At 41.5% G+C, this 27,135-nt stretch overlaps 1 protein-coding gene across 7 annotated transcripts in view; it reads left to right on the top strand.

The window, feature by feature from the left end:
- Window positions 1-27,135, top strand: part of PATJ (PATJ crumbs cell polarity complex component) — a 370,533-nt gene that overhangs the window by 258,271 nt on the left and 85,127 nt on the right. For 6 of the 7 annotated variants that reach the window (XM_059374941.1, XM_059374937.1, XM_059374943.1 and 3 more), the window contains 2 exons: window positions 150-222; window positions 14,324-14,416. In XM_059374941.1, coding sequence (XP_059230924.1) covers window positions 150-222; window positions 14,324-14,416 — 166 coding nt within the window. The remainder of the gene's footprint in view (window positions 1-149; window positions 223-14,323; window positions 14,417-27,135) is intronic. The other variant, XM_059374938.1, reaches the window with a different exon arrangement.

Consider the following 27,135-nt stretch of genomic DNA (forward strand, 5'->3'; position numbering starts at 1 on the left):
AGCTTTGCAAGCTTAAAACCAGTATATATTTGTGCATATTATTATTCTAAGGTGCTTTGTATACATTTTGAATAGAGGAAATGGTTGTTATTTGAACCAGAAACTTAGCATTTGCTGTGTACTGATTCTGCCTATTTTCACATCCACAGAAATGAAGATGCAGTCAGTCAGATGGCTGTTGCTCCCTTTCCAGTACCATCAAGCTCCCCGTCTTCTGTTGAGGTAAGATGGCTCCCAGTTACCATGTAATGACTTTGATGGATTTGTCAGGATTATTTTTTTTTTTTCAAATCTAGCAGTTTTGATTTTCAGTATCTGGTATTCCAAATTCATAGAATTTGTTAAATAGGGAATTACTCTAATTAGAAAGTATTTGAGGATTATAAAGTAATATAAAATAGGGGCATCTAGTAATATAAAATAGTGGCTCAGTCAGTTAAGCGGCTCTTTTTTTTTTTTTTTTTTTAAAGTTCAGTTAGCCAACATACAGTACATCATTGGTTTTTGATGTAGTGTTCAGTGATCCATTAGTTATATAAAACACTCAGTGCTCATCACAACATGTGCCCTCCTTAATACCTATCACCCGGTTACCCCATTCCCCCACCCCCTTCTCTTCTGTAACCCCCCTCAGTTTTTTTCCCAGAGTCCAGAGTCTCTCATGGTTTATCTCCCTCTCTGATTTCTTCCCATTCAGTTTTCCCTCCCTTGTCCTAAGGTCCTCTATGCTATTCCTTATGTTCCACATATGAGTGAAACCATAGGATAATTGTCTTTCTCTGCTTGACTTACTTCACTTAGCAAAATCCCTTCTAGTACCATCTGTGTTGATGCAAATGGCAGGTATTCATTCTTTCTGATGGCTCAGTAATATTCCATTGTATATATGGACCACATCTTCTTGATCCATTCCTCTGTTGAAGGGCATCCCAGCTCCTTCTGCAGTCTGGCTGTGTTGTGGATATTGCTGCGATGAACATAGGGGTGTATGTGCCCCTTCTTTTCACTACATCTGTATCTTTGAGATAAATACTCAGTAGTGTAATTGCTGGGTTGTAGGGTAGCTCCATTCTTAAGATCTTTTGAAACCTCCATATTCTTTTCCAGAGTGGCTACACCAGCTTACATTCCCACCAACAGTGTAAGAGGTCCCCCCTTCCCCACATCCTTGCCAGCGTTTGTTTCCTGTCTTGTTAATTTTTACCATTCTAACTGGTGTTAGGTGGTATCTCTTGATTTCAGCTCAAGTCATCTCAGGGTCATGAGATTGAGCCCAGCCTTGGGTTCCATGCTGAGCGTGGAGCCTGCCTAAGATTGTCTCTCTTGCTCTCCCCACCCCTTCCTCCAAAAAAAAAAAGTAATATAAAATTATGTTAAACACATTATAATTTAACATAGGAATATTTCTTTCCTTGAAGTTCCTTAAAGTTGGGCATTTCAGAGTTTATTAGAAAAAACTTTCATTTTTTTTTTGAGCTTTTATTTAAATTTCAGTTAATTAACTTACAGTGTGATATTAGTTTCAAGTGTACAATATAGTGATTCAGTAAATGCATACATCACCTAGTGCTCATCAGGACAGGTGTACTCCTTAATCCCCATCACCTATTTAATCTATCTCCCCATCTCCCTCCCCTCTGGTAACCATCATTACCTCTTTCTCTATAGTTTCAAAACACTTTTTTTTTTTCCAAGATTATTTATTTATTTATTTGACAGACAGAGATCACAAGTAAGCAGAGAGGCAGGCAGAGATAGAGAGGGAAGCAGGCTCCCTGCTGAGCAGAGAGCCCGAGGCGGGGCTTGATCCCAGGACCCTGAGATCATGACCTGAAGCGAAGGCAGCGGCTTAACCCACTGAGCCACCTAGGAGCCCCTCAAAACACTTTAATACCTATTATCTATGATCACAGATATCTTTAAATAATTACTTTATTAATGGAGAAATTACTAGTGCAAGATTGTGATTACGATCAGCTTCTAGAGTTAGACAGACATACATCAGATAGCTACATAATCAAGTGTCTCCTCAACTGAGGGAATATTACACTCTCTTCACATTTTTATTTATTGAAGTATTTTTAATTCCAAAAAGAAATACATGCTTATTGTAAATAATCAAGCCATGCAGAATTATTAGGGGAAAAAGTTAATTTTCCTTTCCCCCCTCCCTAAGGAAGTTATTCTTTAGTATTTTTCCATACTTCTTCCATACTTCCATACTTCCTTTTCTTCTACCACAAGAATAAACAGCTATACATGAGAACAATATCTCTTCTAGTAAAAACTCAATTGTATATAATACATCCTTTCCATTCAGCAAGCATGCAGGGGGAGTGTGTGTTACGCATAAGGCAGTCTTTGGGATGAGAGACACGGGTATGAATAAAAAAGAGTGCTCCTTGCTGTGGTTCAGCTTACATTCTAATGAGGAAATTAGTGAATAAATACACCAAGAGAATTATCAGTAAGTGGTCAGTGCCTTGCAGGGAATTAAAATAGAGAAGGTAGTTTGTGACCACTTCATCTGGTGTTAGGGAAGCACTCTTGGACAAGGTGAACTGTAAATAAGATGAAAATGGTAAGGAGCCAGACACAGAAATAAAGGAGAAGAGCTTTCTTTGCAGTGAGGACAGAAATAACTCTCAAGGGAGGATGTGCTGGGGCGTTGGACGGTTATGGCCAGAGGCATACTTGGAGCCTGGAGGGTGGTAATGGGGTGGGAGCTTTGAGTCAGAGTGAGAAATTTGGGTTTTAGCCTATTTGTGCCAGGAAACCAGTAAAGGGGAATGAGGTGATTCAGTGTACAGTCTACTAGGTAGAGAATGGACTGCAAGAAGGTACAAGAAATAGGCTAAAAGGTAGAGACCCACATGAGACCTGTTTGCAGGTAGATGAAGATTGCGGTTTGTTGTTGGAGGCAAAGAAAAGTGAGTGGATTCTTGGTGTTCTGGGTATTGAATCAGACTTGATTGATTAAATATGGGAACTGAGAAGAAATAGAGCATGAATAAATCTAGATTTTTGGCTTGAGCAATTAGATGGATAGCGGTGCCATTTATTACAGTCTGTTGGAGAATAGCTGTTCTTTAGCAGGGAAGCAGAAATTAAGGGGTCTGTATTAGATAGGTTAAATTTGAGATGCGTGTTACACATCCTTCTGAAATAGATTCTACTCATTTTTTAAAAAACTTGGGTTTTTTTGCTTAATGTAGTGGCCATATTTTAATGCTCTCTGATCATCCTTTTTTTTCCAGCTGACAAATATTTAGATAATGTTATGATGTCTTGCCAGTAAAAGAATACCAAAATCTTTAAAGATGATGGGTGTGTGGGAGAGAATTGTTACCAAATAATGCTTTTATTTCTATAGCAAAGATTTCCCCCAAAGTACAATTGCTGAGTCATAAGCTATACAAGTTCAGAATTTTCACTTAGATTGACCACTCGCTACCTGAAAAGACTGTGGTGATAGGTATTGACTCCCCACCAATAGCCATTTAACCAAAGCTTGCCAACACTGGGATATTCATTCTAGTTGAGACCTAGGGTAGGCAGTTAGGGTGGTAGAAAGGAGGGGCCCCAGACCCATACTGTTTCTGTTCAAATCCTAGCATAACCATATTCTAGACACTGGGCCTTGGACAATACCTCTTCTGTCATCGCTTTACTTATCTGTAGAAGAGTAACAATAGTTTCGCCTCATAGAGTTGATAAGATTAAATAAGACGTTTGTATCTTTGTGCCGGACACATGGTGTTTACTCAATAAACACTAGTACTTAATTCTTCATCTTTTTGTGTTTACAGAACGTCCTATAAATCATTGGAGGGAGTGGGGAGAATAAGAGGAATTGTTTTAGAATAATTTTTTTCTGTTGTATTGTTAGTTATGAATGTACCCATCAAAATATCTCCTTGGAACTGAATTTTAAGGGGATGATTGAATCTTCTGTCTGCTATATCGAACACTGTCTTATAAGCCTTCAAATGTGGTCTCCTGTCCCACTTACATCCAGGCCTTTGAGAGACAGTATTATTATTATTCCCACATTGCAGAAGAAGAGACTGGGGTCTAGAGAGGCTAAGTAGTATGCCCACGTGCCCAGAGGTGGGTACGTTATTAGGATCAGCTTCTTCATCTGCACCTAGAGGTGTCACCACCCAACAATCATAGACTTGTAAAGAGCAAAGGAAGTAATATATATAAAACATTTAGTACAGCTCACAGCGGAAAGTACATTTAATAACTGTGAGCTGTTAATTTCTTCAAGTATTTCAGTATATTTAACTCAATTTTTAAGTATATTATACAATATTAGCTACTGTTTTTAATATTTGGTTTTTTTTCCATGTTTTTAATTGTGTTAACCACAGAAATGGGTTCTAATCATTCAGTCACCAGTAAAAAAATAAATATTTTTTATTACAATTGAATATGTGAATTGAATTATATTATAAAGAGGGCTTTTTAGTTTTCCTCTGAACTATCGGCCTCTAGCAGCTGCCAGCAAATGGTGAGTGATACCCCTCCTCGGGGTGCTGTGTGAAGTCTGAGGTATGCCCTGGGCTCGCATCCACTTCCTTATCCCTTCGCACTCGCCTGTGATGCTCTCACAAGGCCTTTTCCCTCCTCAGCCATTTCTAGTAAGTACTTAAGCATAACTCGTATCTGACATATTGCTGAAAGCACCAGCCCATTTAAATCATAACCAAAGAGATGAAATACAACCATAGCATTATTAAGTTGGGCCTGATAATGGTTCAGCACATCGAATAACCATATTATATACGAATGGGATCTCATATTCATTTTCTTATTGAGCAAATATTTATTGAGCCCTGACTATGTGTCAGGTAGTGTTTTGGACACCGGGGATATGGCAGAGAACAAAATCACGTCATGCAGGTGTGGGCCAGCAGAGCAAACAAGAGTGGTGGCAGAACACTGAATAAGAAGTCTGAAGGTGTGGGTTCTTGTTTTAGCTCTACCAGTCACCTGTTGGGCATCTGACCTTGTTAAGGCAGTTACCCTCTCAAAAAAAACCACGTTCATAACCTCCCCTGGCTGCGTCAGCCGGCACGCATGAGAATCCAGCACTAAATGTAGGTGAAAGTATTTTAGAATCCGTGTAGCTATATATGTATATACGGGATTATTAGCATTCCTGTTGCTGTATTCTTGGTGATTGTATTACTGCGGCAGCTGTATGGTACAGTGATGAAGAACTCAAGCTTGGAAGTTGAGCAAATCTGAGTCCTAAACTTTGTTCCGCCACTTACTGGCAGAGTGAACTCGAGCCAGTTAAGGTCTACAAGCTTACATGTCCTCACATTGAAAGGGAGGATTGATAGTAATAATTACTTCTATGGATTTGTGGAAGAATTGAATCATGTTTATAAAATGCTTAGCATTTTTCTTGGCACACAGTAAGAACTCATTTTCATTGTGATTATACTTATATTGTTACAGCCCTCTAGCAAAACTCCCAGCCTCCAGCATCTTCGTTTTCAACAGTTGCATGCAACACGGGATTTATTTTCTTAACTGTATTAATATATGTGTGCTCTTGCTCCAAAACCTTTTATACCTCTTGCCTAGCAGATCTTTGTTTCAAGGTTAGAATTAAGGCTTTGTATTTACCTCCCCAACCTCTACTAATCAGCTTTCTTTTCTCATTAATGCGTAATAAAGCAGTAGACACTCTCCACGTATCTGTTGATTCCTTCCTCGCTACCCTGCCTCCCCTCCGACAACAGAGGCACACACATCTTGGTCTCTCCAATACTCATGTCTTTGTTCCTGTTGTTTCTAACACCTGGGTTGCCTTTCCACTTCCTCTTTATTAATTCACAATGAATAATTCCTTGAAGAATTGTTTTTGGAAGACTCCTCCAAGTTTTCTATGATTCAAAATGAATAAAATAGGGGCGCCTGAGTGCCTCAGTCACTTAAGCCTCTACCTTTGGCTCAGGTCATGACCCCAGAGCCCCTCATCTGGCTTCCTGCTCAGCAAGGGATCTGATTCTCCCTCTCCCTTTGTCCTTCCCCCCCTGTTCCTGCTCCCTCTCTCTCTCCCCCAAATAAATAAATAAAATCTTTTTAAAACAATAAAATAATGCCTAGCACTTAAAATATAATAAATGTGAAATATTACTATGATCAACTTCATCCCAGATCATTCCCTTAAGTAATCTTTAACTCTCCTTCATAGTTAAATAATGTTCATGGTTCATTTAAAAAATAAAAATTGTCCTTTGTGTGATGCCACCTGGGCCTTGTAGAAAAGAGGGACCCATTTCTAAAGGAGTTTCTCAACTAGGACTATATTGCTTATAATTCTCTCACTATCTGAATATTTAAAAAATGTATGACTATAGAGAAAAACAATTATCATATGATCTCACTGACGTGTGGAATATAAGAAACAAGGCAGAGGTTCATATGGGAAGAGAGGGAAAAATGTGAAACAAGACAAAACCAGAGAGGGAGACAACCCATGAGAGACTCTTAATCATAGGAAACAAACTGAGGGTTGCTGGAGGGGAGGGTAGTGGGGGGATGGGGTGGCAGGGGGATGGACATTGGGCATGTGTTGCAATGAGCACTGGGTATTATTATAGAAGACTGATGAATCACAGACCTATACCCCTGAAAGAAATAATACATTATATATTAATTAAAAATAATAAATATTTGGCCAAGAATAAAAGGCTTCATTAAAAAAAAATCTATGACTATATGCACCGCACTAAATTGTAGGCTTCTTGCTGGGCTTACTGTCTTCTTGACCACTGCATTCCCAGGGTCTGGCCTATAGCACTTGCTTCATATTTGTTGAACCAGTGAATGGGGTGAACTATATTTAAGCTTCTCTTCTACAGCCTTGATGCTTCAATTCAATGTTGAATACTTCTCACTGATTTAATTTATTATGCTATTTATCAGATAGCCCCTTTGTAGGTCATGTACAGTCTCTTACCTCAAAAAACTTCTCGTCTTATTTTCTATATAAGATATGTATATTACTAAAAAAAAAGATGTCCCAAGAGATAAAGCTTTAGGAGGAGTTCAGAGAAGATAATCGTATTTCCTGGTAAGAGAACAGCTATTTCTGTTGGGTCGATTGGATTTTAAAATAGGAATATGATTAGATAAGAATGTGGGAATAGCACAAACAGAAACATGGAAATAAGAAAAACTGGGATGTAGAATGGGGAGAAGAATCTAAGGGTATAGTAATACAAGATGAGGTTTGAAAAACCATTTGAGGTCAAATGAGAGAGACTTGAATTTAAATCTCAGAAGGTTTGAATTTCATGTATTCAGCCCTTAGAGTTGTTGAAGGCATTTTGAACAATGAAATAGTTTGATCAGAGCTCTGTTTGAGGTAAGTTCTCTAATAGCAACATCAAGGATGTCTCTGAGAGGGAAACCCAATTAGAAAGCCACTGCTCTGGTCTTTTAAGAGGTGCTCAAAGCTCAAGTATACTTGGGTTGCAAGGTACTTAGTCCTTTCCTCGACAAGGCAGGATGAATCTTTTAGAATATCTTGATAGAAGCAAACAACTTCATTTTTTCTTTTTCTCAGAAGTTGTTCTTTTTTGAATACTAAGTGAGACGATGCAGGCCTCCCAAAGAATGGACAGGTTGATTACCCAGGGAATGCTATTAGCATAATTCTCATTTTACCTTTAATTGTGCACTGCCTTCCCAGAATTCTGAATAGCCTAGGAAAATGTGCTTATGATGGGGGTAGAATAAAAAAATTTGTCACATCCAGTCAGCATGACTGCAAGAAGAAATATTTGTGAATTTAGACTGGCAGTGAGATGAATAAATCATCCTGTGGTTTTTTTGGAAGAAAGCACTGGGCTTGAGAAATAGGATGGTAAGACCAATATAAGTTTTTTTCGTTAAGATTTTTTTTTTTTTTTTTTTTAAATTTGACAGACAGAGATCACAGGTAGGCAGAGAGGCAGGCAGAGAGGAGGGGGAAGCAGGCTCCCTGCTGAGCAGAGAGCCCAATGCAGGACTCGATCCCAGGACCCTGGGGACCCAAGCCAAAGGCAGAGGCCTCAACCCACTGAGCCACCCGGGCACCCCACAAGTTTTTTATTTATAAAAAACTTGCATTGTATCAAGGAGGAATAGTTGCTGTTTTGTTGTTGCTTAGGAAAAGCTTAAAAAGAAAACAGTTATATATACTAATATGCTGGTTCATCATGTTAAATGAGGAAAGAGGATAGGGAACAACATTGTAGAGCATTTAACTAATCAGAAGTGTGGCTTTTCCAGTCTGCAGGAACATCCTTAACTAATTTAACTAATTTAACTTTTATTGATAACTTGCTTTCTTCGTTTTTTAAGATTTATTTATTTATTTTGAGAGAGAGCAGTGAGTGGGGGGGAGGAATGGAGGGAGAGGGACAAGCAGACTCCCCATTGAGCACAGAGACCGGTGCCAGGCTCAGTCCCAGGACCCTGACATCATGACCTGAGCAGAAACCAAGAGTTGATGCTTAACTGACTGAGTCACCCAGGGGCGCCTGATAACCCACTTTCAGCTAAAAACATAAATTCCTGTTCTCATGGTTCTCACTGTGTAGTTGAGGAAAACTATAGGTAAATAGAGGGTATGAAAAAATTAAGTAGTATAAAAATAAAATCTATCATCACTATATGTAGATTTTGAGGAACCCAGGGAAGGGAATTTAGAACTTCCTGAAGGTTTGGAAGGGACTTCTCTGAGGATTGAACAACCTTTTTTATCATCTTTTTATTTTATTTTATTTTATTTATTTATTTTGGTGTAAAGGCTGTGTTAGGCATACATTCAGGTGTCTTTCTTTTTCTTTTTATTCATCTTGAAAACATAATTCACCACAGAAGCTACTATTGGTGGTCTTCACGGGGAAAGGTCATTGTCCTTGAGCCCTTGAGCAGCCTTGGCAGCACAGGCAGCTTTGGACAGGTGGTTCGAGGATCAGCAAGAAAGGAAGGGAACACCCAGCTACCCAAATAAGCTGAATCATCTTGGGTGTCACTGGGCCGCCATCCATCAGCCAGATGGTCTTCAAACCACCGTGATGCAATTGTGCTTTGGAAGTCGTGCTTGCTGACCTATTTTCCTCTTCCCAACCCTGACTGATTACTGATTTCTAAGCTCCTGGCCAGCGGGATATTTTAAAGGTTGCCTAACACATGTGAGCCTTTCTTTTCTCAAACAGAACCCACATTGTTTCATTCTGTGCCTCATTTAAGCATGAAAACTCTTCTCTAAGCGGTCAGTCTCCTAGGAAAGCCCACACTTTTATTGCTAACCTCTCTCAATTCCAACTTCCTTTTTTGCCTGACTCCTCTCCATCTAGATTTTGACTACAAACCCTCCTCTATGGAACCATCTCAAACTAACCCAGTAACTAAAAACAGAGGAAAAGCTTTAGATGGGGTTCATGGTAGAGTTATAAAGAGCATTGACTTTGAAATGAGAGAGACCTAGGATGAATACAAAGAAGGATCAGACAAAGGATATGAATGAGCCACAGATGTTGGATTCAAAGATCTCTCAGCCTCATCGGGAACATACATAATTAGGATACAAAGGAGATGATAAGTGATGTAGGAAGTTCAGGTAAAATGTTAAGTGAGGTTAGAGGAAGAAGAGATGTCTATAGCTAAGGAAAAGGAAAGGATTTATGGAGTAAGTGACATTTGAGATTTGGCTTTGTGTTATAATTCTGTAGGTATAGATATAAAAGGTATTCTTTTTTGTTTTTATCCAAATCTTAAAAGATCTACAGCCCATTTGTAATCTCGACTGTCTTGCCCACGTTTTCTTACATTTTCAGAGTTGAAGCATCAAACACCTGGTTTCTCTCTGACTTCAGTATTCATTTTATAAAGACCAAGAAAACCTCACTTCTGTACTCACATTGCCGAGAAATGTAAAAGAATCCTCTGACTTACTTACAAAGCGCTTTGCTTTCCCCCAAGAAGACATGTGCAGAATTAGATGAATGACATCAGCTGACCACCATCCTGGTGAAAATCTCCTCTCATTTGGGATCAGAGGAACCCCCTCTGTATTTGTTCTATAATTCAATGTGCTGCAGTTACAAACACTGAAGGTCTCAAAGCCTTGGTGAGATAGCATAGCCCCTCCCCCCCAACCACAAGCCGCCCCCTGTCCCAGCTTCTTCGGAGCTTACCACAGCTTAGAGAAGCAGACACATGAAATATTTGGGGGCATTAAAGGTTTCCCATAGAATTGAAAGGTCCCCCAGTAGTGGGTCCGTGATCAAAGGAGCAAGACTGATGCAAAGCAAAGGTCAAGCAAAGCTTTATTTCACACCAAACATCGAGAATCAAACCGACCAGCCGTGTCCATCTCTTACAAAGAGGGCGACCCCTCCCTGCCTTACAGACTAACTTTTATAGAGCAAAGGCCATGTGGCTGGGCCTGGCCACACACAGGTGGCCAATGAGATTGTAACACACAGAGAAAGCTGCACAGTCATGCTAGGTCACACACAATTTAATTACAATTTACCCTAGTAGCTATTTGAACTAGCCTATCACCTTGGTCAGACCTGGCGCCCAAAAGGCAGGACCCATACTCCTTGGTGGCTAGGGAGACAGTATGTGCACCCCACTGATTGGATGTCTCTACCTGGCCTGACCCACCCTTTTATCTGGGCTTTGTTACCTGGGACGCTTGCTTGGGATTTGCTTTTAAGTAAGTTCACGGGGTGGGAGGTGGGCAGGGGGCAGGGTCAGTTTAAGTTTCACTGCATAAACAACAAAATCACTGTTTAACCGGATGGAATCTCTCTGGCTAAATAGGCCCTTATAGAATAAGTCTTGGTTTTTTAAAGTGTAATTGAGGGGTGCCTGGGTGGCTCAGGTGGCTAAGCATCTGCCCTCTGTTCGGGTCATGATCCCAGAGTCCTTGGATCAAGCCCCACCTGTGTCTCCCTGCTCAGTGAGGAGTCTGCTTCTCCCTCTGCCTCTGCCAGCCACTCCCTCTGCTTGTGCTCTCTCTCTGTGTATCAAATAAATAAATAAATAAAATATTTTTAAAAAATAAAAGTGTAATTTTGTTTCTTCTGAAATTTTCTCTCTATAGAACTTTCTAAAATGCTGAAAATCAATATATTCTCAAGCATAGTTTCTTAACTTGAGCATATTTATTTCATATGGTGACTTCTTGATTACCCAAAATTCACTGAGAGGAGGCTGTTATACCTAATGAAATTTTCTGGTTAACCAGTGCTAAAAAGGTTTAAAAATTAGTGGTCTGATAATGATTTTTTTTAAGATTGTGAATCCTGTTTTCTATAAGATTAGTTATCAACACTCAGTGCTGACAAGGAATAAAGAGAGAAGGAAAAAACAAGAGCATCATTTACTTAGGGCCTAGAGCATAGTTAACCAGAACAGCACCTTTGATGTCAGTCTTACCTAGCTTTGAATCCTGGGTTCACCTCTCACTGGCTAGGCAAGTTCATTTAAAATGTATCCTCTTCCCATGAATGAACTGGAATGACTTGGTACATACTCGTATGAGGTTGTTCTGAAGACTCCACGGAACGAGGGAGGGATAGATAACCTGTCTAAACAAAAAGCTGGAAGCAAATTAATTCACCTGATGTTGCACTGATAGACATTTTGCATGTTAATTTATTAATCTTTAAGGCAATCTACGGGGTAGTATTTTTATTTTTTTTTTAAAGATTTTATGTATTTATTTGACAGAGATCACAAGTAGGCAGAGAGGTAGACAGAGAGAGAGAAAGAGAAGGAAGCAGGCTCCCCGCCAAGCAGAGAGCCCGACTCGGGGCTCGATCCCAGGACCCCAGGATCACGACCCGAGCCGAAGGCAGAGGCCTTAACCCACTGAGCCACCCAGGCACCCCTGGGGTAGTATTTTTAATCTGGTACTTTTATCTGTGCTTTTAAAAATAACTGCTCAGACTTAGAACCTTCCTGAAAGTCATATAGTTCTGATTTGCAAGTTGAGATTTGAACCTGATCTGAGCAATTTTAACATTCATGCTCCCACCCCCCTTAGTTTTGTGGGGGGTTTTTTTGTTTGTTTTTTCGGTTGGTTGGTTTGGGGGGGGGTTGTTTGTTTGTTTTTAGTAATCTTTACAACCAATGGGGAGTTCAAACTCATGACTCTGAGATCAAGAGTTGCATGCTGTTCCAACTGAGCCAGCAAGGTGCCCCTATGCTACTTTCTCTGTTAGATTTTTTTTTTCTTTTAGATATTTCTTATAGCTCTCCTTTATTTCTTAAACTTGGAATAATACATACAAATTCATCTGTAATCAAACAGTATAGAAATAACTAATGCAACAGTTCCCCATTCTTTAATACTATTCCCCAGAAGTAAGCAATTTAAAAAATTTGTCCTGTATGCTGACAAGTATTTTCCTGCATGTGTATCTACATATGTATATATTTGTAATTTTTTCTTTTTTTAAAAAAGATGTTATTTATTTATTAGAGAGAGAGAGGGAGAGATCACAAGTAGGCAGAGAGACAGGCAGAGAGAGAGGAGGAAACAGGCTCTCTGCCAAGCAGAGGGCCCGATGCAGGGCTCAATCCCAGGACCCTGAGATCATGACCTGAGCTGGAGGCAGAGGCTTAACCCACTGAGCCACCCAGGCACCCCTTGTAATTTTTTTCTGAAAAATTTTTCAAACCTACATTCTTTCAATGGCATGTAAAAATTTCTCTTTCTCTACATTATCAATATTGGATGTTCTCTTTCTATTCTCTTGTCCATTCATTAGATGAAAGAACACTATATCTTTGCTTCAGTTTGCATTACTTAAATTATAAGGATGAGGTTGAATGTCCCAAGATCAAAACTATTTTCTCTCCAAACAGTTTCACCGTATCTTTAGTAATGCCAAAATGGTGGTGTTTTAACATAAAAATCCAAATAAATACATGTAGATACTCTGTGTATCATCCTGTTCTCCCTTATGTGCCCTCAGAAAATAAACAAACTTCTGAATTAAGTGTAACATTTAATATGTTACAGTTCAATTGAGGAGATACTGAATGTGTTTTGGAATTTTATTTATTTATTTTAATTTATTCATTTATTTGAGAGAGAGAGAGAACATGCGTGCACACACAAGCTGGGGGAGGGACAGAGGGAGATGATCTCAAGCAGACTCCCCATTGAGCATGGAACCTGACACAAGGCTCACTCCCAGGACCTTGAGATTATGACCTGAGCCAAAATCAAGAGTCTGCCACTTAACCACCTGAGCCACCCAGGAACCCCTGTTTTGGAATTTTAGTGGGGTTTATTCTTAAAGATGTCTCATTTATATTAAAGAAATATTTTTAGAATTTTGCAGAAAATAACTGTCAAGGAAACAACTGTCCATGCACTGGTTTACCCAGGATTTGTCCAGTGTTTTTCATGCACCAGAGGTAGTGTTAGATACCTGACGTTTCAGAGATAAACAGGATAAATACAGTGTCTTATCTCAAGTAGTTTAATCTTCATGGAGATAAACAAGCATCTCAGAAAGTTTTGGCCAGAGGGAATTGAAACATTAAGTAAACGTTTGAGGTCTCAGGTGAAGGCTGCTAAAAATAAGACTGTACTCAGGTCGGTTGATGCAATGGCCCACGTTTTCCATCTCCAACTTTGTCATTCACAGTATCCGCTTCATCTCAAGGCTGGTTTCCTCGGGACTGTGGGATTGCTGCACATGGCAATTTGAGCTTCATGCTTTCTTGCTAATGTGGGAGGTGGGAGGGGGCTTCTTGTGGTTCTTCTAAAACAAAGGAGGAAGTGGAGGACCTGCCTGCCTCAGTCTGTGGAGCATGCAACTCTTGAGCTAGGGATTGTGATTTCAGGCCCCACACTAGGTATAGAGATTACATAAAAAGTAAAAATCTTTAAAAAAAAAAAAAATAAAACCTTTTCTAGAAGTCTCTTTGTGTCTCATTGAGCAGAACTGGATCCCATACCCACTCCTGACAACAACATTTGGCAAAAAGAGTGGGATTAACCATAAGACAATCAGGCTCAACCTTGGAACAGAGAATAGGGAACAGTTTTGTCTAAGACATATCCATAAGCTGCAAGGACAGATCTGGGTGGGGGGGTGGGTAGGAGGAGATTGTGGGGATGGCCTTCTAATGGAAAGGAGGAAGCTAGGAACGGCCACTAGAGAGGAAACAGTATCTACAACAATAATAAAATAAGCTATTGTGGTTGAGTATCTATATAGTTCTGGGCAGTGTGGGTGAAGAAAAACATCTTCATCATTTTCTTCTTAATGTGCCATAGGATCAGAGTGGTACGGAACCTGTTAGCAGTGAGGAAGATGGCAGTCTCGAAGTTGGTATTAAACAATTGCCTGAAAACGAAAGCTCCAAACTGGTGAGAATCCTCCATGTTTTTCATCCAATGTTCTTTTTTAAAGGTGCATCATGTTTATTTTGTACCACCATGGAAAGCATCAACTTGCATTGTATTTACTTCTCTAGAAATCTTGATCTCAGAGCTAGGAGAAGCTTTTCCATGTGGAATGACCCATTAATTCCAACAAATAGCATATTCTGCTATTTTCTTCATGCCTGAATTGTGCTGTTTGGGAAAAAGGAAGCAATTTCTCTTTTAATCTTCTCAGTTTGGCTTCTTTAAGGGTGTAGGTCTATCTTCAATTAGTCCATAAAGGCACAGAAAAAGATGTTAAATTTATTCCCCTGATTCTTAGTAAAAAACGGTTAAATTCACCAAGGGGCTTGAGCATTAGAAGAGAGTCAGGTTTGTTTGTTTTAAGTTGTTTATTATTATTATTATTATTATTATTATTTTAGTAATCTCTACATCCATCATGGGGCTCGAACTCCCAACACAGAGATCAAGAGTCACATGTTCTTCCAACTGATCCAGCTAGCTGCACCCATGAGAGTCGGTTTTAGAGAACCCTCTCTCCTTATATATTGTAATGCTTGATATTTTATTTCGTACTTATTGAACTTTTACTGTGTATTGGGTGCTGTCCTGCATGCTACATTAATTTCCTCATCCTTACAGTGCAGGTAGCGATAACTTTCTTTTACACATGAAGAAGAAACTAAGGGCTTATGATGTTCACTAACTTGCCAGAGGCCACTCACTAGAACGTGGTAGACCTGGAGATTCACCCCCGTTCAGTCTGCCTCCCATGCTTTCATTCACAGTCCGTCTTTTTATTTTGCAGCCTTATACTTACAGGGTTAGACTGCACGTTCCAGAAAGAAATGCGGGCTTTTTTCTCTCTATTTCAAAATGTCTTACAAATCTCAGAGAATTATCACTTGGGAGGGTCACCCTGATTTTGTGGCAGCACAGAGTTGTTCATTTTACTTCAAGGAGTTTGAGAAATCATTTATCTTCTTTCAACTTTTAGAAAATATATATTGGGGCCGTCTTAAATTCTGTGTCCTAGAAAAGAAACTGATTCTTTCAAGCTGAAGGGAAAGGGACATTTCAGCAAAAATGGAAATGACAGTGGGCCACTCCTGGGCAAATTGTAAATGGGACACAAGAACTCTGGCGTCAAAACACTGGGACTAACAGATTATAACCATTATTCTTAAACAAAATGTTCCAAGGTTACACTGTTCCTTTTCTAAAAGATAAACAGCATATTTGCCCTGGAAGGAGAGTGAGTAACATCAACAAAGTTTGAACTCAAAGCTCCTTCATTTAAAAACACTATTAATGTGGTTGTTTTGGGCACTGTGTCTCCAAGATAGGTTAGGGGAAAGTCTTGTAAAACAACAGGGTTTTGTAAGTAGAGGCCTCCAATGCAGTCCACAGAAGAAATGGTAAAAAAAGGGTGAAAACACTTCCTTGATTGTCAAAAAAGTCTGGTAATCCAAAGAGATTCACCTGAAGGCTATAGGCAACCGCCATCCAATACCCACTTACTGTTCCCAAGAAAGCAATGCCAGTGATGGGGCTCCAAATGTCAAGACAATTGAAGGGCCCCACTCTCAGGCACAGGATTTGAAGGGCTGCGGGTCATTTATAGATACTGTTTTATACTGCACTTCACTAAGATGGAAGCCTTCCCTTACCCACTGACTGCTGTCTCTCTTTCTTTTTGCTTGCCCTCCCCTCCTCACCCCCCTCTCTTTTTAATATTACAGTTCTTACTGTTTCCAGTAGAATCTATATATGGTCTACTTGAGTGAGGAAAGATAGAAAAAATTTAATCAACTTCTATAGATAAATACAAATGGTCTACCATAAAACATTAGTCAAAAGTGTGGTCTTGGGTGAGTTACTTGACCTCACCAACCCGCAGTTTTCTCACCTGAGGAAGAAGAGTAATCAGGATGTTAGGAGGAAACAAATGGACTAAATGGTATAAATCATGTTAGCAGAGTGTAGGGCAAATGGTGTTTAGCAAATTCATTCATTAATTCAACAAATATTTGCTGAATGCCATTATGTTCCAGGCACTAGAGATATAATAGTGAACAAGATGTAGAAAAATGCCTGCTCTCAGGGCACAGAAGTGGCACAGTTCGTTAAGCATCTGACTCTTGATTTTGGCTCAGGTCATGATCTCAGGGTTGTGAGCTGGAGCCACACAGAGCCCAACGTCAGGCTCCACACTGAGACTTGCTCCTCCCTTTGCCCACCCCACCCGCCCCCATAAATAAATATATATATATTTTTTTTAAATGCCTGCTCTCATGGGGACTCTCTTCAGGATGAGTTGGGGGAGGAGCATAGATAATAAATTAGCAAAATATTAGATTGGATCATAAGAAATTGCCTTTTTTGTAGGTAAGAGTTTCATATAGTAAACCTGATGTATTGTCTTGTTACAAAGAATGAATAACTGTTAATTGTCACTAGTTATCATGATTATTTCTCTTACAAGATTGGTGCCAGGGTTGCTACTCCATCCTAGGATTGTTGGCCAGCGCATCTTGTCAGAGGACAGCATGTCATCTGTGTGGGTCTTGACTCTTTTCTGTTTATGTCAAGACAGTTGGAAACACTAAGCCGTTAACCCTCTAAAAGTTGCTTCCTTGCTGGGGTCATCTGTCTGTCTCATCAGGCACTATGCTGGCCCCTACAGGAGTGAGCAGGAGAAACACCAGCCTTGCTCTTCAGAAGTTGACCCTCTAGAACCACTGAGGATAACAGAATTTGTATCTGGAAAATCATACATGCAGAAGTATAGTAGAAAGAGAAGAAAAACAACAACACTGTGATGTGTGTGTTCAAAAGTAGAAAGAAGACCATCTCAGTCAGGGATTAAGGAAGGTTTCCTAGAATTGTGGCCTTTAAGGTAAACCTCCAAAGATGAGAAGGCAACTGTCATAGAGATGAGGTTTACCAGCTGAGTCAGTGCGGATGATGGAGTAGCACATGAGTGTTGGGCATTTGTGGGACAACAATGAGCGATATAATTTGAACATTGGACTCACAGAGCTGAAGGTTCTATATGCTGTGAATTATTGATGAACTTATTCATCTTCATGTGGTCAGTGCTTAGTCCATGTCCCAGAAGCCACATGGATATGGGGAGACACAAGGTGCTATCTAGGAGAAACCACTTCAGAGAGCTATTAAGTTCTTCGAGACTTTCTGTTTCCAGAGCTAAGACTAAGTCATGGGTCAGCATATTCCAGGACTGTTTCCACTGTTCAGTCATGGTTGGCTTTGGTCCACATCTCAGTAGTCCCCAGATTTCACAGCTGAATGGTTTATAGTAACTTCAGAAGGTATTGGGTTTTTCTCAAATATTTTTAAAGGGTGAATAACTTGTTTTTAGACAACTGATCAGATGATGGTTTGTGAAACGTAGGTTTCAATTGTGAGAGACTGGAGGCAGGGAAGTGTCTGGAGTCTATTTCAGAAGTCTAGGTGAGAGCCTGTTAAAACTATTTTTTAAGCCTTTTGAAAGGAACTTTTAAAAAGCTATCTGCACAGAGCTTTGCGATTTGTAAAACAAAGTGTCATTATCTCATTAGCTTAATGTTTTAATATCTAAATTTTTTTCTAAAATGATACTTTGTGATCTTACTCAATTTTATCCCCAAATAACCCTGTGTAAAAAGTAGAGCGGGAATTATTTATCCTAGATTTACAGATGAGACCTTAATCTGCTTAGCGAAGGATCACAAAAAATGGGAAATTGGAAGAGCTGGGTCTCATCCTGAAGGGGCTTTGACTCCTCGGTATCTTGACATAGAAGGTCATGAATCCCTGAAGTATTATCTTAATCTTTTGGATATCAACCTACTTTTTAAAAAAGATTTTGCTTATTTGAGAGAGAAAGAGTGAGAGTGAGGGGGAGTATGAGGTGGGGAGTGGGGAGAGGTGGATGGAGAGGGAGAAGCAGACTCCCCACAAAGCAGGGAGCCTGACGTGGGGCTCGATCCCAGGACCCTGAGACTGTGACTGAGCCGAAGTTAAGCACTTAACTGACTGAGCCATTCGGGCGCCTCTCAGCCTATGTTTTTATCATGTTGAGAGTATCTGCATTTATATAATATACTCTTTTGGAGCAGTATAACTAAATTATCAAGAGTACAGAATTGGAGCCATACTACTTGGATTCAAATCCTGATTCTGCCATTGACTACCGATAAAATCTTAGGCACGAGGGACGCCTGAGTGGCTCAGTTTAAAAAAAATCTTAGGCACGGAACCTTTCTGTGCCTCAGTTTCTACATTTGTGAAATCGCAGAAAGGAACCACAGTTGTGAGACCTGAGGAGGGCCAGCTATCCAGTACTATGCAGAACCATGCCAGAGAGCACTAGAGTCACTGTACAAGGGTGAGTCATTATTATTAACCATGATGCTGTTATTCCAATTAAAACATTTAGTGTTAGCCGCATAAGGATTAGCTGTTGTGAGCGAAGCATTAAGGTGTAACTTAGAAAACTGAAGTGAATTGTTCAGCCCGAAAAATCCAAATGCTGATCATAATAGTGTGTATTGAATGCCTACGTGCTAGACATTATTCTAAGCTCATTTACGTAACAGTCCTATGAGGTTAGTACTTGTATTATCCCCATTTAAGAGATGAGAAAACTGAGGCACTGAGACACTAAATAATCACCCAGTGCAGGGGAGGGGGCTGGTTGGCTTAGTTGGTTGAGCATGCAGGCTCTTGGTTTCCGCTCACGTCGTGATCTCAGGGTCCTGGGATCGAGCTCTGCACCAGGGGCTCCACGCTCAGAGGGGAGTCTGCTCGAAGAGTCTCTCCCTCTGCCTCTCTCCTCCTCAAATAAATAAATCTTAAATAAAATATATTATGGGTCCTGCTTTACTGACAAGGTCCTAAGGCTATGAGGTGGCTAGTATGTTCCTAAGGTCTTGCAGCAGGTAGGTGGGATGGCTGGGACTCAAAGACAGTTATTTTTGCTTGGAAATCCTGTCTTCCCATTGTGTGGTTCACATAGACAACACTTCTAGAATATCAAAAATACCACTGTGTGGTCTGTTTGCTTGAGCAACAAATACTAATCGAGTGTGGCTTGCAGTTTGCAGAAGATTCAGTGATGAGCAGAACTGTTAGAGCTTCTTAAAGAACTTAAGGTGTCTGAGGACAAGTGTTTCCATCAGCTTGCCATCTCTAGAAGTTCAGCGGCTAATGGGAAGAAAGTAGCCAGGGAAGGAAAAGAGGAGATAGTACTGTTTTCTTCTTAGTAGCTAACCTCTGTTCTTGCTGCCTCCTTTGGATCTCTAACCCTGTTGGATATTAGGATTTTCTGCCTTGAAATAAAACCAGCTTACTTTTTCTTCTGTTCTTGTCTGACTTCGTCTCCATGCTGTTCTAGATATTAATAGCCAATAAAATCATTTTAAAGCAACTAGCTCACAACAAAATAATAAAAAGACAAATAACTCAGTTTAAAAAAACGGGTGAGGGGGTGCCTGAGTGGCTCAGTTGGTTAAGTAACTGTCTTTGGCTCAGGTCATGATCCTGGAATCCCAGGATCGAGTCCCACATTGGGCTCCCCGCTAAGCGGGAGTCTGCTTCTCCCTCTGACCTCTCCCCTCTTGTGCCCTCTCTCTCTCTCTCTCTCTCTCAAATAAATAAAATCTTTTTTTTTAAAGTGGATAAGGGGAGGCACCTGGGTGGCTCAGTGGGTTAAGCCTCTGCCTTTGGCTCAGGTCATGATCCCAGGGTCTTGGGATCGAGTCCCGAATCGGGCTCCTTGCTCGGCAGGGAGCCTGCTTCCCCCTCTCTCTCTGCCTGCCACTCTTCCTCCTTGTGTACTCGCTCTCTCTCTCTCTCTCTCTGACAAACAAATAAATAAAATCTTAAACACACACACACACACAATGAAATACATTTTACACCTACTAGGAGGACCGTACTCAGAAAGACAGATAATAGCAAGTGCTGGCAAGGATGGGGAGTGATTGGAACTCTCATACATCGCTAGTGAGAATATCAAGTAGCATTGCCAGTTGAGAAAACCGTTTGCAGTTCTTCACAATATGAAGCATATTTATATCATCATATCGTAATTTTGCTCCTAGGTGTACACCCAAGAGGAATGAAAGAAAACCAATCCACACAAAAACTTGTACACTAGTGTTCATAGCAGCATTTTTCATAAGAGCCCCAAAATGGAAACAGCCTAAATGTCTCCCAGCTGAGTAAATGAAATGTGGTACATTATGCAGTGGAATATGAGCAGTAGGAGATCATGAAGCTCTGATACATGATGCTGCAGCCACATGGTGCGTGTGTGAAATGTCAAGAGGAGACATGTGGACAGAGACAGACAATAGATCAGCGGTTGCCTGTGGCTGGGGGTATGGGCAGGGAACGGGAGTGACCCTGATGGGTACAGGGTTTCTTTCTGAGGTTATGAAAAGGTTCTAAACTTAGATTGTGATGATATTTGTACAACTCTGCGAAATCCATAGTATTGTATATTTGAGATGGGGGGCATTTTGTGGTATGTTAATTATATCTCAATAAAGATACTCTTAAAAAACAGGAGCAGTGGGACACCTGGGTGGCTCAGTGGGTTAAGCCTCTACCTTCGGTTCAGGTCATGATCTCAGGGTCCTGGGATCGAGCCCTGCGTCGGGCTCTCTGCTCAGCAAGGAGCCTGCTTCCCCCTCTCTCTCTGCCTGCCTCTCTGCCTACTTGTGATCTCTCTCTGTGTCAAATAAACAAATAAAATCTTTAAGAAAAAAAAAGGGAGCAATATGAGAGAGAAGTAAAAATATAGATAATCCACAAAGTGAAATCAAATGAGCAATGCTGAGGTAACCTCTAGAAACAGATTCGGTTAAATAAGTATATAGTCTTTCCACCATTTGGCATATTTTACCAGTGTTCAATAATCCCTGGTGGAAAAGGCCCAGATTGTTTGTCCATTAGATTAGAGCCTGACTTTATTTTATAAATTCTTGCAGTCTGCCTGTTAATTGCATTCTGTGCTAGATCCTAGAACGATGCTACAGAAGGTAAACAGACAAACTCTCTTCCTGTGTTGTTTACAGTCTTCATGGCAGATGGACGTCATTCAGATAATGTCACAAGTAGAATGAAGTCTCAGCTTTGATCAGAGCTAAGAACTAGAGGTGCTTGGTGCTAAGGGAGCGTAGAAGGGGATTGGACGTTGCCAGGGAGGGCTTTCCCAGGGACACGAACTGAGATTGGAAGGAGAAGCTGATGCTACTTGGAATGTGGTGAAGAACAAAGAAGGAAGGGTGCTAGGTGATGGTAGTCTCGGGGAGACCAGGGAACTGAGCATATGAACGTGCACAGTCGCCAGCCCTGGTGAGATAGACCCCAGCTGGAGCCAGGCCATGTTAGCGAGGTGATCCCTGTGCTGAGAGCAGTGGGAGGCCCCGCAGGGCTCTAGAAGGTGACTGCACTGGAGCTGCCACGTGGTAACTAGCTTGGACCGGGGCCAGGCTGGACACCGCCTGACGAGCTGAAAGTTCATTGTAGCAATGGGCATCCACAAGAGACGCCAACAGCCGTCTGTCCTCATACTCTGTGTAAAGGTTTTAATAAACAGCAAGGAAATACAAGTTCCACAGAAGACTGCCAGTAAATTACCTTTCTTGCCCTCAGTATGCAAACCTTCTGCTATATGTATTTTTTAAAACTTCCTCTGAACGCAGGTTTAGAGCTATTTAAATGGCAACAGTTGACTCTCCGGGTCTTGAGAACCAGCATTATCCCAGGACTTGGTCAGCAGCCCAAGAGAAACCTGCAAGGAAATGCCCCCAACAGATGTGCTCAGCGTTCTTTCCCCAGTTCTTTTTTTTATATATTTATTTATTTATTTGACAGAGAGATCACAAGTAGGGAGAGAGGCAGGCAGAGAGGGGGGAAACAGGCTCCCCGCTGAGCAGAGAGGCTGATGCGGGGCTCGATCCCAGGACCCTGAAATCATGACCTGAGCTGAAGGCAGAGGCTCAACCCACTGAGCCACCCAGGCACCCCATCTTTCCCCAATTCTTGAAACTGCTTCGCCTCAATATAGTCTTTGTGCCTGTGTGTCCAGTGGCCCTTGTCATCACAGATCTGATACAGCAGCCTTAATAACATTTTAGATTTCTCAAAAGTTTTCAAAATGTTTAGATTTCTTTTTCCAGCTGTCTGCGGTGTATTTTTACTATTGTCTTTCATTATGGAATATTTCCAATCCTTAGGGCAAGAGTAGAAAAATGAGAGTATTTCAGTGAGCTCAGGGTGGCATTCAACCTGTGGGTTCTTTGTGGAGATTTGGGAATGTACGGGGTAGCAAGATGCCTGAGGAAGCACGAGTCGCTTCTGAATTCACTATCACTAACTTCAATGAGCCATGACATGGAAATTCACGCCGTAACTGGCCATGCATTGGACCATTTCAGTCTCCACCAGCTACAATAGCAACATTTGAGGAACACTTTTTCCTCTCCACTTGCTTTGCTTGATCCATACAAAATTTTCAAACATAGCTATTGAAAAATCAGTGTTGAGTGTTATAGATACTACCCATGTCTCCAAGTGGCATGATAGTACTTGCTCTCTCAGATGAAAAGGCTATCAGGTGCAAATCGTGGGCTCAGAAATCTGAACAGGCTTAACGCTCACCCCTGCTGTTCACTAGGAAAAGCGCCTTATCCTGTCTGCAGTCTTCATCCAGAAACAGAGGAGGAGAAGGTCCACCTCTCTGTTGTGAGGACGGAGTGTGATTTTATACATGAAATGCTTAGCATGGTGCTTGACGTGCAGTGAGGACTCAGTAAATGTAGGTGTTGCTAGCACCAGATTGTGCCTATAAAAAGTCTACGTGTGCCAGGACCCTCATTACTCAGTACACGTTTCCTGAGAACCTGGGATGGGTCAGGCTGTAGGAATGTGACGATAAATAAGACCTCTTTCATCCACGAGCACAGCACGTTCGGTCTGATGGGGAGGTCACAATCTGGCTGTCAGAGATGGATCCAGACCTTACTTCCCCTCCACAGTGCTTTCTTAAGATGTTTGATTTTATAAATCAGGAGATATTCACATAAAAATCCTGGTTTCGCTTTTCTCCTGAAAAAAGACCGGCATGCCAAGCCACCCCATAAATCATTTATGCACTTCCCGTTTTTTTCCGTCCCTACTTTCCCAGCATTCCCCCACCCCAGCCTGCTTCCCGCATCCCCATCACCTGTAAACACCTGACTCCACATCCCGGGTCTGATACTGCAGATGGAGCTGTGGCCATTCAGGCCGAATGGCAGGAGGCAAAAGCCACAAAGTGGGCAGGGGCTGGATGGTGGAAAGCCTCGTGGACCATGGGAAAACCTCTGCCCTGGTTTTTAACCAGTGAGATGGTGAGGAACGAGATGATGAGGAAATGAGCCATGTGAAAAGACCCTTCTGAATGCCCTGTGAAAAATCCCTTAGAAAACATCAAAGCTTGAAGGCAGGGAGAGAGTTAAAAAGTTGTTAGAGTAACTGAGATGAAGGTTGATGGAGGAGGATAGGGACCAAGACTGACTTCTGTGCATCGTGGCAGCTGACTGGCTGGGTGGTGGGTGCTGCTACTGAGAGAAGAAAGCTAGGAGGAAGAGCGTATTTGTGGGGAAGGGTGCATAAAGTGGACTGGGTCTAAGACAACAGGCTTGAGAGGGCTGTTCAGCCCAAAGGCAGTCAAATTCAGTGATTTTTTAAAGATGCCTTTCAGGGATGTCTGGGTGGCTCAGTTGGTTAAGCAGCTGCCTTTGGCTCAGGTCATGATCCCAGCATCCTCGGATCGAGTCCCACATCGGGCTCCTTGCTCGGCAGGGAGCCTGCTTCTCCCTCTGCCTCTGCGTGCCATTCTGTCTGTCTGTGCTCGCTCGCTCTCCCTCTCTCTCTCTGACAAATAAATAAAATCTTTAAAAAAAAAATTAAAATAAAAAATAAAGATGCCTGTCAGTCACAGATTGTCTCCTGCTGATCTGGGTCCTTGGCCTCCCACTCTGGAGCATGCGGATACACTAGAAAAGGACAGTCTTTCCCTGGATCAGCCCCACCCAACTCCTCCCCGACCTGAGGCCTACATTAGCTGAAATCCTATCAGCAAGAGCTCCCCAGCACCTTCCTGTGCCCCTCTGCAGTCTTGGCCGCACTAGGAATTACTTAGGTAAAGCTGGATGCCAGTCCTGCCTGTGACACTTATTGAGTCTCTGTGCCTCAGTTTCCTTCCCAATCAAATGAGGACAGTAATGGGCTCAATCTCCTATAAAATATAAATGAATACACTTAGAGTGATGCCTTTGGGAGCACACAGGAAATGCCGTGGAAGCATTAGCTGCCATTAATTTCACGAGATCCTTCTGGTGTATGGAATTTCAGATTTCCGTGTAAGAAGGAAACTATTATTTAATGGCTACTGATTATGTACTTGTCACTTAGTAGGCACTTTCAAAATAGTACCTCATTTATTCTGACAAAAACAGTAGTAATCATAATCATCCTCACAGATGAACTTTTATAGAGCAACAGAGTGCTTGTCTCCATCCTCCCCATCATGAAAGCATTATTATTACCATCTCCATTTTGCAGATGAGTGGCCGGAGTATTCCAGAAGTTAATTCACTTGCCCAGGGGCTTAGGGGCAGTAAATGTCACAAGAAGGATTCAAAGACTTAGATGTTGGACTCATATGCCAGTCAGGCCACTCTGCCTCTCCAAGAGATCATTGACGTTAACCTATAAAGAAACAGGTTTGGAGAAGTCTAGTTTGTCATAACCTATAGGTAGAGAAATTTGGATGTAAGCCACTATGTGACCCCAAAGTCCAAGCTTTCTCCTCTCTTCAGGTAATACTAAAGAGTTAGACCCATGGAATCTGTGCATTTCCATTGATGTGTGGGAAATACGAAAAATAACCACATGGAGAGTTATAGGTCCATAATCGAAGGAGCGAGACTGATACAAAGCGAAGGTCAAGGAAAGCTTTATTTCTCGCCAAGCATGGAGAATCAAACTGACCGTTTGGGGCCGCCTCTTATAGAGAGAGCGACCCCTCCCAGCCTCACAGATGAACTTTTATAGAGCAAAGGCCATGTAGTTGAGCCTGGCCACACACAGGTGGCCAATGAGATTGCAACACACAGAGAAAGCTGCACAGTCATGCTAAGTCACACAGGGGTGGCCAATTGAATTACAGTTCACCCCATAGTAGCTATTTGAACGAACCTATCACCTTGGTCAGAACTGGTACCCAAAAGGCGGGGGCCCACACTCCTTGGTACCTAGGGAGACAGTATGGGCGCCCCACTGATTGGATGTCTCCACCTGGCCAGACTCATCCCTGCATTTGGGCTCTGTTATTTCCACCTGACCTGACCCGCCCTTGTATTTGGGCTCTGTTACCAGGGACTGGTCGACCACATTTTACTGGTTTCCCGACTTGCTTTTTTTTTTTTTAAATTTATTTATTTGACAAAGAGAGAGAGATCACAAGTAGGCAAAGAGGCAGGCAGAGAGAGTGGGGGAAGCAGGCTCCCCGCTGAGCAGAGAGCCTGATGTGGGGCTCCATCCCAGGACCCTGAGATCATGACCTGAGGCGAAGGCAGAGGCTTAACCCAGGCGCGCCCCCAACTTGCATGTTCGGGGTGGGGGGGCGGTTGGGGGAGGGCCCAGGGTCAGTTTAAGTTTTACTGCATAAATAACAAAATCATGGTTTAATCGGATAGAATCGCTCTGGCTAAATAGGCCCTTACAGAGAGTTCTTCATAAAGCAAATCTATTCAATCTCAAGGACTGCCCTTTAAAACTGTGCCATACCTAAATTTTTAGTGTAAAAATGGCTCTTCCTGTGTGACATTATGGTAATGATACAGGATAGTAATTGGGAGGAGAGGACTTGAATAGGTTGCACCCTCTGAGATCACTGATACTTGACCCTTTCTTGACTTACAACATGGCAAATTCATATGCTCCAACCTATATTTCTTTGGTGTTCTTTAGTGGGGGTAGGGGTGTCTCTACAATCCTGACATTCTTTTTGAAAATTTTCTAGTTTGTGAAATCCCAAAGTCTGAAACCATCTGTTTTGCAAGTGATTCAATCAAAGCATGCAAGGAAAGAGATTATTAGTAAAAGCTGACTTTGGTTTTGAACCTGAATAAGTAGGAGGCTGATACTGTTTCTAATTTTTAAAACAATGACATGAAAAAAATGAGAAAAACCAGATTTGTAGAGGAAGATAATGAGTTCAGTGTAGAATTTTAATTTATTTTTTTTAAGTTATATTTATTTATTTGAGAGAGAAAAGGAGAGCACACGTGGAGGGAGGGGCAGAGGAAGAAGCAGACTCCCCTCGCTGAGCAGAGAGCTTGATGTGGGGCTCAATCCCAGGACCCTGGGATCTTGACCTGATCTGAAGGCAGACACTCAACTGACTGAGCCATCCAGCCTCCCCTAGAATTTTAACTTTCTTTTTTCCTTCTTAAGATTTTATTTATTGCGAGAGTGAGCATGAGAAAGGGGGAGAGCCAGAGGAAGAGCAGATTCCCCACTGAGCAAGGAGCCCAATGTAGGGTTCAATACTGGGACTTCAGGACCTGACCTGAGCTGAAGACAATCGCTTAACCAACTGAGCCACCCAGGCACCCTAGAAGTTTAACTTTTTTTTT

The sequence above is a fragment of the Mustela nigripes genome, chromosome 14 (assembly GCF_022355385.1).
Source record: "Mustela nigripes isolate SB6536 chromosome 14, MUSNIG.SB6536, whole genome shotgun sequence".
Classification (NCBI taxonomy): domain Eukaryota; kingdom Metazoa; phylum Chordata; class Mammalia; order Carnivora; family Mustelidae; genus Mustela; species Mustela nigripes.